Source organism: Eucalyptus grandis, chromosome 1 (assembly GCF_016545825.1).
Source record: "Eucalyptus grandis isolate ANBG69807.140 chromosome 1, ASM1654582v1, whole genome shotgun sequence".
NCBI classification, from domain to species: Eukaryota; Viridiplantae; Streptophyta; class Magnoliopsida; order Myrtales; family Myrtaceae; genus Eucalyptus; species Eucalyptus grandis.
In genome coordinates this window covers 51,834,174-51,849,404 of record NC_052612.1, presented here as the reverse complement: position 1 = coordinate 51,849,404, position 15,231 = coordinate 51,834,174, and the positions used below count along the sequence as shown (strand labels likewise).

General features: G+C 40.6%; 2 protein-coding genes across 2 annotated transcripts; one reads left to right on the top strand and one right to left on the bottom strand.

Moving 5' to 3' along the window:
* Window positions 1–725: 725 nt before the first annotated feature.
* LOC104449520 (65-kDa microtubule-associated protein 3) lies at window positions 726–6,400 on the bottom strand. Its single transcript, XM_010063704.3, has 13 exons — window positions 6,224–6,400; window positions 5,231–5,312; window positions 4,917–5,123; window positions 3,893–4,144; window positions 3,604–3,813; window positions 3,374–3,529; window positions 3,110–3,269; window positions 2,876–3,027; window positions 2,681–2,768; window positions 2,457–2,530; window positions 2,280–2,354; window positions 1,843–2,134; window positions 726–1,392 (listed from the first exon to the last, which is right to left on the bottom strand). Exons 2-13 carry the CDS (start codon window positions 5,300–5,302, stop codon window positions 926–928), a joined length of 2,205 nt encoding a protein of 734 aa, XP_010062006.1. The 5' UTR covers window positions 5,303–5,312; window positions 6,224–6,400; the 3' UTR covers window positions 726–925.
* Window positions 6,401–9,384: 2,984 nt separating this feature from the next.
* Window positions 9,385–15,098, top strand: LOC104449513 (ATP-dependent Clp protease ATP-binding subunit CLPT1, chloroplastic). The gene is made up of 6 exons (XM_010063692.3): window positions 9,385–9,770; window positions 9,859–9,894; window positions 10,055–10,164; window positions 13,004–13,183; window positions 14,441–14,568; window positions 14,648–15,098. The coding sequence occupies exons 1-6, from the start codon at window positions 9,544–9,546 to the stop codon at window positions 14,678–14,680; spliced, it is 714 nt and encodes a 237-aa protein (XP_010061994.2). The 5' UTR covers window positions 9,385–9,543; the 3' UTR covers window positions 14,681–15,098.
* The last annotated feature ends 133 nt before the right edge of the window (window positions 15,099–15,231 follow it).

The window sequence follows — 15,231 nt, the reverse complement described above, 5'->3', positions numbered from 1 at the left end:
CGGTCGGTGCCACTGTGGATTGTCAGTGAGTTGAGTAGCATGCCGTGGATCTTACAACAGGCTGCAACTGCAACTGCACTTCGTCTTAGGTTGTCCACCCTCAGTTTCAGAGCCACCAACAAGGGGACATGCTCGCATGAAGCCGGTGTGCATGGATGGCGTTAAAGGCAACCGTCGAATTCTATGAGCTCCTGAGTGGGGTCACGATCAACGGCCGATATTCGCGGGGTCCGTCGGGATTTGGATAATGCAAGAACTTCGCCGTTAAATTGAAGATGTGAATGATCAGGGTTTTGATCGTACCCATTTCTGAACTACCTGTGGAATGATTATTGCAATTTGCGGACAGAGGTGTGCAATTTCCTTGGAGAACTTCAAAAAATGTCATTGAAATTGCCGTGTCATTCCGGTTATATAATAATAAAGAATATGCAATTCAGGATTGGTTTCGTGGACAATCAGTTCTAACCACTACAACTTTTTAGTGACCCCGGAAGGTTCTCAATCAGTCCAGGATCGGTCCTTCTTTACAACGAGGGACTCTCGGCCTTGATTCCCTGATGGGTAAAGTGCGCCTCTGCTCATGTCTGAGGAGGATCGGTACCGGTTGGTCCATTCCCTAGAACCTTGTTTTGGCATACGAGAACAGATGAGCAGTTCCGGAAACATTAATCTCGAAAAGGAGCTCCAATTTCTTGATGCATCAAGCAGTTTTTCCGAGCATGTAGTAGAACCCGATGGAAATTGAAAGTTTCCGTGCGAAAAGAATTACAAGCTCGGTGTACACGTCAGTTTTTTTCTAGACAGTACAGCCAATTACAATTGACTTGAATATCCCAGACACCAAAAATAAGAAACAGAAACCAAGTTCAATTCAAAAGCAATGAAACAATCTTAATTACAGTAAACCCCTAAATATTTTCTGTCAGACTTGGATCATTGGCTTTACATATGCTCTTGGAAGCACAAAGCCAGCTCTTCGTTCCTCAAATGAGTATTCTATCTCTTCGGCAATCTCCTTGACTAAGTTTGCAGCCAAGGGCTGTGACACCAGTGCTGGTGTCATTGCTGTTTGCATGGGCATTGAAATTGTGGAAGGTGTAGTTGGAACGGGAATTGCCATGACTTTTGGAGTCCGGTTCTCTTCATCATTCATGTTGGTAGTCTTCAATGGGGTACTGAACATGTTACCAGAAAAGATTTTCTGCAATGGTTCATCCTGTCTCGCTGCTGCATTGTCCATCACGTTTGTCAAGCTCATCTTCGTTGATACTGCTGGTGACACAGGCGAGAAGGGTTTCCTTATCATTGGTGAATCTGGCTCACTAGCCAATGCAGCGTCAAGTGAGTGCTTTTTTAATGGGAGACCAGCAACATCCAAGCCTCTTCTACCTGTCCAAACACCGACAAAGATATATAAATGAATTATATGATGTTATCATGCAGAGACTCTCAAATTTACAGAAAAGACCAGACACTCTCGTTTCTTTTCTAAGATGAATAACCCTTGTGTAAGTTGATTTGGTTAATGACTTTGTTTAACTAGCTCTCTTATCTCATGAGTTCAACATGGAAATTCTCTTCAAGGAATAATTCACTAGAAAGCAAGAAATCTACTGAGTTTGATGGCAACAAAACAAGAAAGGCAAACATCTTTCGAACTGAGTGCACTTGCGAAAAAGCACAAAGTTTGCATATCTTTCTGTTCAAAAGTCACCTTCATCTAGTTGTCAGGGGGCAGCACACTGGTTGCAGCAGAGTCATATTATTTTACTCACTAACCTTTCCAGAATTATGATCATCTCATTCGATGAGCAAGTGTATCAGTAGAAAGATACTTACTTGCTGATAATGCTGCTTGGCCATTGTCCTTGTAGTGGTTCAGTTGATCGACTTGGTTTACACGGTCACTCTTACGATGTGGGCGTGCGTTAGGAGTAGCTTTCATCGAATGCAATGGATCTGGTTTGGGAGTATGAAGAGTTGCACCTCCAAGTGAGAGTCTTCTACTGCTTGCACCACCAGTCGACATCCGAGGAGCTTTCTTGACCAACTGAGTCTTTGAGGGGCTTGGCTTTGACCCATAAAGTGCCTCTTGTTCTGCAATTAGCTGGCCCTGAAGTTTCTTTTGATCCTGAAAAATGAAATATTATTTGTAATCACATTATACACCAAGAAGAACACTCAGCCTGAAAGAACCCATTTCTGACTCCACCATCAATTAAGATGCAGATTAATTCTTAATCTATATAATAAAATAGAAAAGTTCATAATCATACTCGTAGTCTACGTCGTTCTTGCTCTCTCTCTTGTCGCAAAATGCTATACTCTTCCAGCATAGAGAGGAGGCGAAGCTGCATGGAAGCATACAACAGGGATGTAAGAATATATAGGTAAGTCTGAAGAGAATGGTAGTTAGGACCAGATTCCTGAAGGCGTAAAGTGGAAATTCATACACCATCATATGAGAACTCAATGCCTCTCTCCTTCTCCCAAGCCACTGTCTTTGAAGTCAGTGTCTCTACCATCGCTGTTCCACCATGATAGAAGAGGTGTAGTATGAAGTTAGTTTGAATAAATATACTTTAAGCAAGGAATGCAGTATGACTCTCGTTAATCCTTGACACTCTATCATTTACATCTAAAAGATGGAGGCCAAGAACATTGTTGTGCTTGATACCTGGTAGTTTGCTAACCAACGCACGAGCTTTCTCAGCACGCTTCAGAGTAAGATGGGCTCCTCTTCCAGCATTATACCTATTCTCATCCTGAATGTCAAATAACAGTCACAATTAAGGAAGTGCATCTTAAAGAATCAATAACTGACCAAAAATAATTGAAGGGATCAATTAAATGATATCCAAAGACAACTCACCCTGTTATACTCTTCAAGCCAGCACTCTTCATCACAAGCAGCCAACCATTTCTCAACTTTTTCCAGCAATTCTTTGCGGTTCAATGCTTCCTCCTTCACTTCAGCAATTCGAAGTTCAATCTGCTCAAGGATGCAAGCAGCATCAACAGCCCCTACACCACATGTTATATGTACAGCCATGAGCCATTGCAAATTGAAGGCACCTGGATTAAATCCAAGAAAATGACATATTACCAGACTCTACAGCTTCAATAGCGTATTCCATCCCAGTATCAGCTTCTGGGATTAAATGTGTCTTCCTACAGATCTCCTCCAGTTCTGATCTCTTCTTTAAAACAAGCTCCTTCATTTTGCTCAACTTAAACTCCTCCAAACGAGCTACTTCTGCTGCAACCTGCACAATATCTTCTTAATCCAGGAACAGATCCATTTGAAACATTAAACAGATAACAAAGCCTAAGATCCGGAGAATTATGTTATAAAAAAAAAGTGACTCACAAAATTGATGATGTCCTCAGAAAGCATTTTGGGTTCAGTTATTTCATGTTCTGATGCAGCTATGTTGCTGGTAATGCTCTGGAACATCTGCTGCTCTTCAGTTGGGGTATCCATCAAGTTCCATAACTCCAGCATGGTAGTTGCAAGATCTTGAAGCTGCCCAAATGTAAAAAATTCTTCAAGCCAAAAGCTAGGGATGAACAAGATTATTAGTCCAAATAAATAGTTACCCTCTGCATCCTCTGAAGCTTCACTTCTCGAAGTTTGTGTATTGCAGTAGCCAACTTTTCAATTGTACTGTTACTTATATCCTTGGGTCCTTCAGGGTCAGCTAAACTGGCATGGACTTCTGAAGCTATCTGCTTGAAATCCAGATCAAGCACTAAACACAAAGCATTCACCGTAAACAAATGATCTTGAACCAGCCTCAAGCGCTCAGTCTGTGTAAGAGAAAGGAGGAAAGTTAGAGTATAATCATGCATTATTAAGAAAATGACTGAGGAGATAAACTCAGGGAACCTTCTCTGTTTGAAGTTCATAAAGCTCTCTATGGAGTTCTTCAAGCTTCCTTGATGATAAGTCTGTCTCATCCAATCTTGTTTTAGGAGGAGTGTGGTCGAGGGATCCACATATTTCAGCCTTAACTCTCTGGATTTGCTCCAAAACATCAAGAAACTGATTTCTTCTTTCACATTTCATTCTTCTCATCTCCTCTAATTGTGGAAGAATTTTCTTGAATTCTTCTTTCAAGCTTCCAACATTTTGGTCAGGCTGATGAAAAAGAATGCCACTAAAAATTTCTCTTGAATAATAGCAAATTCTATTCCACAATAAAAGCTTGGCAATGATGAAAATCTGACAGAAGCTGTGGTCACTTTCTGACCATACCCAATGAAGACGTCATTAAAAGGGTGACAGATATTTTCTGCCAGAACAATCAGCAAATTGACCTCGATAATTAATTAGTAATTGCTGCAAGTTCTTCAATCATTTTTTTCACATCAGCGGACATTACTCTTAACCTCACTTTCCGAGTTCTGTTGTTCCATCCAAACGAAAGCATGCACAAATTCTGTTGTCTCATTTTCTCATATAGTCTTCTTCTAATCAAAACATAACTCTCTGGCTTATCCCTTTCCTTTGTGTTTTGTGTGCAGGCACAGGCAAGAGTGGTGTGCTCCATGGGGTTGGGTTCTTATAATAAGAAATTTTTTGGACAACTGTGTGGTATGGGTAATGCTACGGTTTTAGGCCTCAGAGTTTGAACTGCATGAACAAAAGGTGGGGCTTTAATAACTGTCTTCAGATCCTTGCAATGCTTTTTGCTTATGAGAGGAGTATATTCACTGACAGAAAGATTGAATTCCCTAGCTTGTTAGACAAACTACGAGTCTATGATACCTGTGTCGATTCAACCAAACAATGATAGGGAGCTTGCATATATCAGAGAGTTCACTTCTAGCACCATGAACTAGCCATATGCAGAGACTAGAATTAATATCTCAAGGAGAAAAAACTTAGTAAAAAAATTCATGATATCCACCTGCTTTGTATGTAATGGTCTCTCTCCCAATGCCGAACAGATGGCTGCCAGTTCTGCTTCAGAGTCAGCAATTGCCTGTCGTAGTCGGGCTCTGGATTGGTTTGACTTGTCTACCTTTCTTCTGTATACTTCTAGACATTCTTGTTCAAGCTCTTGCAGCATTTTATCCCTATCAGCATCAGATTCTCCAATTTCATCCCAGATTATCTGTGCATTTGGTTTGAGTGAATAAATTAAACTAGTGTATGGGTTGACACAATTTGATCTTTGGAATTCAGATAACGAATGAAAATTAGATGATATCATTGAAAAACCTGGAGTTCGTATAGAAGTGTTCCGCATGTTGTCTCCTTTTGGAACAGTGGATCATTTAGGAGGTTAGACATTACCAAACAACTGCACACACAGTTATTGTCTCAGGAATCTTTGAAACTGAACATTACATCATGATAGGTAAAAAGCCAGCAAAAAGTAGACGTCATCAACACCAAGTTTGAGCGATAAGCTTTCGACACTATCCATTTTTCAGCTTCTATGCCTTAAGAGATTGAGAGCTTATTCCAGAAGTTTTTCCATAAAACTTCCATTTTTAGGCTACAGAGAACATTAACGAAGACAGGCGTTCTGTCATATTTGATTCTATCCCTATCCTGAATATTTGATTGTATCTTCTCAGACTGAATCAGATATTGTTGTATCTACAAACGATAATTCACATTCTCCTGAACGTCATTAATTAAAATAAAATAAAAAAAGTGGAAATATGGACTCTAATACTTCATCTAGTTTCTGCCCTCAGGGCTAGAGAAGAAGTATGAGTAATATTGCTCCGGAAAGGAGGAAGATCAAGCTCCAACGATTACTGTCGAAGAGCATGAGCTAGGCAGTTCCTTGCAACCTCATTTCTATCCGGTAAATTGCTAATACATTCATCGATCAACCAATCATTGCCGTCATCCCTGGTACCGCAATTTCTAAAGATAGAAACTACAGATGTCGAGCTCCTCAAGTTCGAAATCATCTCGAACTCCACTCTACATCGCACGCGTCGCTGCAAATCTCTCAAAAGCACCGAGTAACAGCCAACACGAGCAATCTCTCCAGCTCAATCGCACGCGACACGCCATTATCTAAACTTAGAACACCAAATCCAAACTCCGCCGCAAGAGTTCGTTCGAATCCTAACGCGCAACGCTTCATCCGCTCAACCTCCGATCCAGCTTCATCTTCTCTACTCTGGCGACCTAGCGGAGGGGCTTCCTACAGCGGGGGGCGAAGGCGAAGCGAGTGGAGATCTGAAGACGTACCTGGACCTCGCGACTCTCCGGATCGTCCCGGCGGGTGAGCTCGGGCTTTCGGAAGCGAATCGATCGGCGACTGCGTTGAGCGATTTCTCGGGGAGAAGACAAGGGACCGTTGAGAGCGGACGAGAGAGAGAGAGAGAGAGGGATTTTTGTGTGTATTTTAATGGCGATTGAAGGGGGGAGCGAACTGTTAAAGCCGAGCTGCCAGTGATAACCGATTTTGAATTTCAAAAATTGGCCATGAGGCTCGACTCGACCGTTTTTTGTGCGTTGGGGGTGAATTCGTCCTTTCCGTTTCCCCCGGTGGGCCAATGAGAAGCTGCCAGCTAACGAGAGGGGCGAGGCTCTAGCGGAAAGAGGGTGGAATGGAGCGTATGTAAGCACTGTCGTCCAGGAGGAAAATGACGAGACCACTAGCGGAAGGATGGGGCTCGGGTCATCTTTGCTTTCGAACTGGATTTCTTTAGTGATAAAAGTACAGATGGTTCCTACATTTAGGCTCCGTCTATGAAAAAAATATCTCCTATTTTTCGATGTTTGATTTATTTAGAATAATAAGTCAACCGAAAATATTCTCCTAATCAACTAAAAATCTATCATTAAAATATGTAAAATTATTTTATCTTTAAAAAAATTAATAATCATTTTCAAAATATAATTAAATATCGACGTTAAAATCCAAACTCTATTTGGGCACGAAAACATCAATGTTGGTTTCTGGTCTTGGGTGTCGAGAATCAAGTCTCGAGCGGCCAAGCTGAGGATTTAGGTGGCCATGCCCAAATCCCCAGCACCCTCACCTAGCTCCATTGAGGTCGAGCTCGAAACCTCATGCCAGGTCTGAACTCCTAGCACCAGTGCCCAAGTCCATTAAGGGCAAATTCGAGCTCGGGTCCACGGAAGTTGAGCACAAGATCTTAGCATTCAAGCTCGAATCCCCAACACCTAAAGCCCAAGTCTACAAAGGTTATACCCAAGTCAAATGAGGCTAGATTAAAGACCCTATGCATACATTCAAGTTAATCAAGGATGTGCACCAAATCCAAGCATCGGTGCCTCGAACCTTGGAACCTAGGTTGAGGTCCATTAGGGCCAAGCTTGAAGCCCCAGTGCTTGTGTTCGATGCCCTCGCACTCGACCCGGGGGTCCACAAAGGTTGAACGCGTGATCTCGATATCCAAGCTTGGAACCCAACACCTAGGCTTGGGTCCATGGGTCCACAAAGGCTGTACCCAAGTCCATCGAGGCCAAACCCAAGACCTCGAGCACATGTTTAGGTCTATAAAGAGGTTTATCAAGGCCATGCTCAGGATACAAGTGCTCATGCCCTTAATATCGGTGCCTAAGTTGGGGTTTATCGAGGCCAAATCAAAGACTCTAGTGCTCATACTCAATTGCCCGACTGGCCTACGTGCAAGTTAGTAGCATTTGGATAGTATATGTTTATTTAAGAAAATCAAATCAAATTTTCCAAATTAGCTCATTTTCATATTTTAAATATAAATTAGAAAATATTGTCATTTGCTTGAAAAATAATGTCCTGTTTAACATTCCAAAAAAGTCACAACTTTTTCTTGAAACAAATGATGTTCTAATTAACAATGTCATTTTGAATTTTTAATTCGTGTAATGTGGTTCATGAATTTTGGCTTAATGTATATTATCATTTCTAAATTTTTAACTTGTTCATTGCAATCCCATAGCTATCGATAAATGTTCAATATTATTCATAAATTATATGGAAAGGTTTGAAAGCACATAGACTACGTTAGACAAATTAAAAGTTTAAGGATTACATCATCCATTGAGCCAAAATTCAATGATGATATGTATTATTTTCCTTTTCTAATTCGAGTCAATGAGAACATTCACTCACAAATTAAAAATTGAACTTTTTTAAGAAAGTCCATAAATCTACATTACATGTCATCCTAAATGCTCGCCCATCAAAGAAATAGTTACATTTTGTCTATTTCATTTGTAAAATAAACAAAAAAAATGTCTTGTCCCACAACAAAAATATATGAGTTTGTGGACCAATATAAGTGGAAGGATTTTAACCTTACAATTGAAGCCCAAGGGCAAAGTGGATTGGACCCCATGGTACCCACTTGTGGCTACCCGATTATTTGCAAGCTTATGAACAAGAATTGACACTAATCAAAGATCATTTTTATAAAATTTGAATTTATAGTTTTTAAAACATGATAGTTGTGATTCTTTTGAAACAATATGTCTATTCATAGTATACTTTCAAAATGATTTAACGTTTTTTTTTTTTTTTTTTTTTTTTGAACAAAAATGATGTAACGTTTCAAAGAGATAAAGTTATGTCCCTTCAAACATAATTTTCACTATCATAAATTCGACATTCTTTGTTTAATAATCTTCACTTTTCAGTTTTTCTTTTCTTTCTTAAATTATAGAATTTATTCTTCAATCATTTCCTTTTGAGAGTCACCAAAATTGTTATACAGTATTATTATTTTGAGACTTTGTTACATTTTGGCAAATTTTTGACAATAACCATTAGCAACTTCTATGGAGCAAATAATTTTTTAAAAACAATGTATTATTCATGCTTCAATATCTGATATACGATATTTTATTTAGATATATGCTGGACTAAATTCAATTTATGCGATACTCCCTGAACAAATTCCTCTTACGCGTATAAGATCATGGGATTCGGATCAGAACTCATATTCTTAGCTCACCATCCAAAAACCGATTATCATCTATAATGATCGAGGGATCGGGAGTGCTGTTGAAAATCCCATCCGTTTGCACCCTTGCGGAAATCCCCCTCGTTTGAAAAATACATTCATGAATCCAGTTCACCACGGAGAATTGGATCATTTCCATTAGCTAAGACGGGTCTCGTTCGAGATCCATGGCCACAATAATTGAGATTTTAGCTAATCGAGCGTGGACAAATGGCATTATTACCGTCGAATTCTCGAAACCATTAACTGTACCCTTGAAAAAAGAAGAAGAAGAAGAGGTTGGTGCGTAAATCAAAGCAGATTTGAACCGTCAAAAACAGCAGACTCCATACTAATGCCCCAATTTGGACGGCTCAGATTTAGACAAAAACAACGTGGGGACTTTCGGTTGTGGAAAACACCTCGGACTCGGAGCAGTAGACAAGAAAGAAGATAGAAAACCGCCCCCACACGCAGCCTTTTGTCGAGAACATTTGCCAAAACAAAAACCGCTTCTCGCCGCAATCAGAAACTGCAAAAAACACATCATCTTTGATAGCGAAAACTCGCCATTCTCCGCTTCGCGTTTGCCTACGAATCCGAAGAAGAAGGAGATCAATGGCCGCTCGCTCGCTCTCCGCTTTCCCAATTTCGCCCTCGAATCCTCAGTCAATCCCTAAAGGCGCCCGCGACTCCCCGGTCTCGCTCGCGTGGAACCGGGGACCGAGTTGCTTGGCGAGCTCCTTCAACGGGAGCAAGCTCTCCGTCGTTCCTCCCCGCTCGAGACGGCTCGTTCGCAGGTTCAATTCCGCCGTGGCGACGGTCCTGCTGAGTCTCCCCACCGGGTATGTCGCGCTTTTGAGTAGTTCCGATTGGAGACGTTTCTCGTTGGAATCAATCTAGCGTTTTTTCATTGGCTTCTGGGTTCCGCAGGAAACCCGACAGAGCATCTACCGACAAGCTCCCAAAGTGAGTTCAAGTCTTTCCAAGTGCGTGCGTGTGTATGTTTGTGTGTGTGTGTGTGCGTTTGACGTGTGATTGTCGAAATCGAAGAGAAACGAGTGTGCTGTTGCTTTGTCGATAGTTGATTGTAATTTTGGGGTTTCTTGAATGGAGTGATGATTGTTAGATGGTCGGCGAGAGCAATCAAGTCGTTTGCTATGGCGGAGCTGGAAGCGAGGAAGCTCAAGTATCCGAATACGGGCACTGAAGCTCTTCTGATGGGGATTTTGGTCGAGGGTTAGTAATCACTGGACTTCAAGCTTACTGCAGTATTTCTTTTAAATGGTTTCTTAGAGCAATTATAGATCTTTGAATTTGTTACTGATCCTTTTGAGCAACCTACGATCGTTTGATTGAAGTTTGGGTTTCAAAATTGTGATATCATCTATATGCATGCACCAAAGGTGTAGATTGTTCTCAACAACGGGTTTGGATGATGAATATAATATCTTTCATCCTTGAGGGATCTATAAGTTTGTTTTGCAGTGAATGAAATTTTAAGTTAGGCTCTTGACTTTGAGCCTGAATTAAACTCAAACTGATGTGACCAACGTGCATGGAAGCTTGGTAAGAGGAGAAGGCTTGAAATATGTTTGTGTTCAGGGTTGGCTGTCGGTGCATCAAAATCAGAGGTTCATAAGACATTAAAAATTGGATATGGACATTAGTCCATAACCCTCCCACAAAATCCCCCACCCCCTATGCACCTTTTCATTATATAAAGCAGGCAAGAAAGGGGAGTCTAGCAATGCCCATGTTGGCTGCTCGGTTTGACATGAGCTAGGGTAAGTAGAGGTTTGACAAGGACGTATAGAGAGTTTTCTGTGAGATTGAGTGAATTTATATGAGAACTCAGAGATTAACAGTGAGCTATTAAAAAATGAGTATCAATGGGTGCTAGGCCTTGTTCAAATATTAGACACTAGGACTACGTGATCCATCCATCAAATTATTGGCGGAATTGCATCATTTTTGCTCGAGGGCTAGGACGAATTGATCATGTAAAATATGAGTTCAAAAAGTCAAAAGGAAAAAAAAGAAAGAAAAAGAAAAAGAAAAGTTGAACGGTCAAAGGAAGAAGAAAGGAGAAAGGAGAAAGAAGAAGAATGAGGAGGAGAGACCGAGAGTCTTCGGAAGAGAGGAAGAAAGAGAAGAAGAGAGAGAGAGAGAAAGAAAAGAAAGGTTGAAAAGTCAAGGAAGAGTAGACAAACAAAAGGGTGAGCAACCACAGCTTAGTGAGTAGTGCATATTTTGGCCACCCACATTTGCTTCTTGTCATTTCGTTTGATCTGCCTCATATCAATTTGTTCTAACTTCGTCAGGCAAATACTAAGGATGATAAGCGATCCTATCATATCTGATATTGTTTAGTAGCAACCGTGGTTGCCCTTGCCTGTCAAGGAGCAAAGTGGCCCCAATGGCGCATGCAAGTCGATTAGAATGGTTGAAAAGAGTTTCCCTAGGTTGTGACACTAACTTTCTTAAGAATTTGAGGAGTGTAGGACAATAGTGTCACTTCTTGAGGCTTTTTGAAATAATTAGATCGATATGGCCAAAATAATCATATGCAATGAATTTGGGTGGTGTAAAAGAGACTGCTAGGTTGTTGTCAGTGCTTTGCACAATGACAACATCCTCAGTGAATTGGCTTTTAGGGATTCTAGTAACATTGGCGATGTTGGTAAATTGGAGTGCAGCTTTTTGATTGGAATTGGAGGTCTTGGTGAGGATGCTCCTCACATTCTTCAGGCGTCCCTTCATTATTAGCAATGGAGGTGTTTCTGGCGTTACTCGGACTGAGATGGCGAGCAAAATCAAGAACTTGCTTTCTCATATAACATGAGATTTTATCCGTTGAAATTGATGTTGGAGAAGATGTAATTGCGATAGTATCCAATAATAATACCGGTGTTCACAAACACTTTTGTAAACACCGGTATTATTATTAGTTACTATCGTAACTACATCTTTTCCAACATCAATTTCAACGGATGGAATCTCATGTGAGGGAGAAAGTCCTTGATTTTGCTTGCCATCTCAGTCCGAGTCATGCCAAAATCACCTCGATGGCTAATAATGAAGGAACGCTGAAGGATGCGAGGAGCGTCCTCACCAGGACCTCCAATTCCGATGAGGAAGTTGAAAGTTCGATTTGCCAACATCGTTGTTAGAATCCTTGAAAGCTCCTTCAATGAGGATGTTGTCGTTGCAAAGCACTGACAACAACCTTTGGCGGGCTCTTTTACACTACCTATATTCATTGTATATAATTATCCTGACTATATTGATCCAATTATTTCAAAATGCCTTAGGAAGTGAATTGACACTATTATCCTATGCATCCCTTGAATTCTTGAGGAGGTTAGTGTCACAACCTCTGGTGAAAAACTCTTTTGGACCATTCTAATCAACTTAATCCAAGCAACTTTGCTCCTTGACTGGCAGGGCGACCACCACAGTTGCTACTAAGCAGTATCAACGGTATGATAGGATCGCTTCACCTAGGTACTTGCCTCACGAAGTTGGAACAAATTGATATACACTACTCACTGAGCTATAGTTGCCTACACCCCTCTATTTTCCAATTTTTTTTAGGTTTCTCAACTAAAGATGAGTAGTAAGAAAGTGATATTTACTAGGAGACTTTTAGGAGTTGAATTTTAGGATTTTTGAGGTTGCGCCCTTCTGGTGAAAGGACGGCCATATCATCCCCATTCATAATGATTTTGGGGTGTGACAGATCAAATCACGCCATTCATCATCATTTTATTTTATTTTTTGTGCTAGAAACATATTTGCTGTGCAGATTGGCAAATTTCACAACAAAAACTTGGTCATACTATATAGCAAAAACTTGGTCATACTATATACCATTGTTCTTCTAGTCTTGTTGCCGAAAATTGATGTCACCATTTGTCCAGGGGTGCTCCTTTTCTGCTTCAAACTGTTTAACAAAAAAGGGGGGCATTCCCTTCAGTTTTATAAATTCCCCACTGCCTTCTAAATGCTTCCAAAATATGGAGTTCCCTTGGTGAAAATTTGGGACTAACTCTAGTTTATTTGATTCCTACTTCAGGCACTAGCCTAGCTGCAAAGTTTTTGAGGGCTAATGGAATTACGCTTTTCAAGGTTCGAGAGGAAACGGTGAACTTGCTAGGGAAATCTGACTTGTACTTTTTCAGCCCTGAGCATCCTCCATTGACCGAGCAAGCACAGCGAGCCCTTGATTGGGCTGTCGATGCAAAACTAAAGTCAGGTATTTTTGATTTCATGCGTCTATTGTAGCTTTGATAGAATGGCATGAGCTGCTTTATCTGTTGGATGGTCTTTGGTCAATTTGAATCCTAGAGGTGGAGTTTAGCAATGGCAACCCTTAGATCATAGAACATTAAGTCTTTGTTTGGGTAAAGAGGGCATAGTTCCTCAGCTTCCCCTGTTGGGACCATGGCAGAGATTTATAGTTCTCAGCTCTGAGTGAGGCAGTCAGTGTGTCTATGGGCCATCCCCTGGTAACCTACTTCTGACTTCGGGCCATGCTATGGAACGTAGGAATCTATGGATGTTGTGATTTCACCAGCTTTTTTTATTTGCATTGAAGACCTATATTGCCTAGAAGTTTATTCTTTTATGAAACGTGCCCAGGATGTATTTCAAGTATATATCTTGACGCTTCCCCTCACCTGGAAGGCAGACCTTACATGTGAAGAATAGGATGTTGACATAACCACATCACACAACATGTGGAGGATAGGAAGGAGTAATGGTGAGATATAGAAAGAGGGAATGCTAATATTGGGAATCTTGACACAAAGCGCTTATATGCCGTTGAGCGTCCAATTCTTTCAAAAATTTAAGCTGTAAGAAGCACATAATTATATCAAGCATTTGCCCAACCAGGTGTATTCCATGTTGAAGCAATTTAAAATCATCCATTAGTTGCTGCTATCAGTTGATTGTACACATTGTGTGGAGTTTTAACTTGTCAAGAGAGGCATTATGTAAAGTCAGAGTAGTGATTTGATCAACAGTACCAGATAATCAGGATCTCCATTTCATTTTCCATGATACATTCGATAGTCTTCCTTTGCCTTTAAGCTCAATGTTCTCTCTTCTATCCAAGTGCAGTCCATCAAAATTGAAAGCAATTTTAAGATCTTATCCCGACAACAAAAGCTATGTAATGATCCCTAGAGAGCTAGATTGAGAAATGAAAACCCTGAGGCATTTACATTTTAAAATCAAACCAGTGTCCGTACTCCGGCTTATTTGATTCTAACTCCCCCATCTAGAAGATGAACTCTGGCTCATTTCAACAGCCATAGCCTTATCCCCGAAGCATTCATGGAACAAGAGAGATGACTACCCTTGCTGTCAATAATTCTACCCAGTTTCTGCTTGAATGGATGTGGTTTCACTGGATAATTTAGCTTCTTTTAATAGGTTCTGCATGTCTACTTTGTTGCATACAAATGTTTCTATCCGGCTGTACTTATTGAGTGCTGTGGAAATTCAGGCGAAAGTGGAGAAATAACCACAACACATCTGCTTCTTGGGATTTGGTTTGAAAAGGAATCAGCAGGTCACATGATCCTATCTTCCCTGGGTTTTACTGATGAGAAAGCGGATGAAGTTGCCAAATCTGTAAGTGAGACATGTTGATGACCGATAGTCCATTCATTATCATGTATATTACCAACACTATTGTTTTGGTACCTTGCAGATGGATAAGGATGTTATTTTGAGCTATGAGTAAGTCTCGAAATGGTAAAGAGGGATGCTATTCGATAATTTCCTTGGGATCCCTGGGTGTGAGCTTTCTAAGTTCAGAAAGTTTCGCAGATGATTGAGGCATGCTTGGAAGTTCAAATGATTCTGCCAAAGCTTTTTCTAGAATCAAAGATAAACATGTCTCATCTCACTCTTGGTGGGTCTCCTTTTCAATTCTCAACGGCTCTTTGTAGGGATGCAGATTGTTTTTCTCATGAGCATTTTTGCGAAAAAGGGGACAGCCTTTTGTCAATGGAAATGAATTTCATATATCTTTCTCGTCCACCAGAAATTGACTTGTCGCCATGTAGTAGTGATAGGCGTACTACAAATTCTGGACAGAAAAGAATGGATCAAACTGGGTTTATTTTCTTTTTAACCCCTCTCGTTTTGATGTTGTTGGATGGCATGGGGGGATTACATTTAGGAAGCATGTTATATGTCTTTGTGAACCATTCTGGTGCAACTTTTGGATTGAGTAATCGAAAATGCTGGTGAATTTTCTTAAAAGAACGTGCAATCTATGAGGCTAAGGTT

Bases quoted from the DNA above. Each gene is read 5' to 3' on its own strand.
- LOC104449520 (XM_010063704.3), bottom strand. From the start codon at position 5,302: ATGTCTAACCTCCTAAATGATCCACTGTTCCAAAAGGAGACAACATGC. The intron at 3,814-3,892 runs GTTCCCTGAGTT...TCTCTTACACAG, and splicing joins ATGAACTTCAAACAGAGAAG to ACTGAGCGCTTGAGGCTGGT. The intron at 2,769-2,875 runs GTGAGTTGTCTT...TTTGACATTCAG, and splicing joins GGCTTGAAGAGTATAACAGG to GATGAGAATAGGTATAATGC.
- LOC104449513 (XM_010063692.3), top strand. From the start codon at position 9,544: ATGGCCGCTCGCTCGCTCTCCGCTTTCCCAATTTCGCCCTCGAATCCT. The intron at 9,771-9,858 runs GTATGTCGCGCT...TGGGTTCCGCAG, and splicing joins CTGCTGAGTCTCCCCACCGG to GAAACCCGACAGAGCATCTA. The intron at 9,895-10,054 runs GTGAGTTCAAGT...GATGATTGTTAG, and splicing joins TCTACCGACAAGCTCCCAAA to ATGGTCGGCGAGAGCAATCA.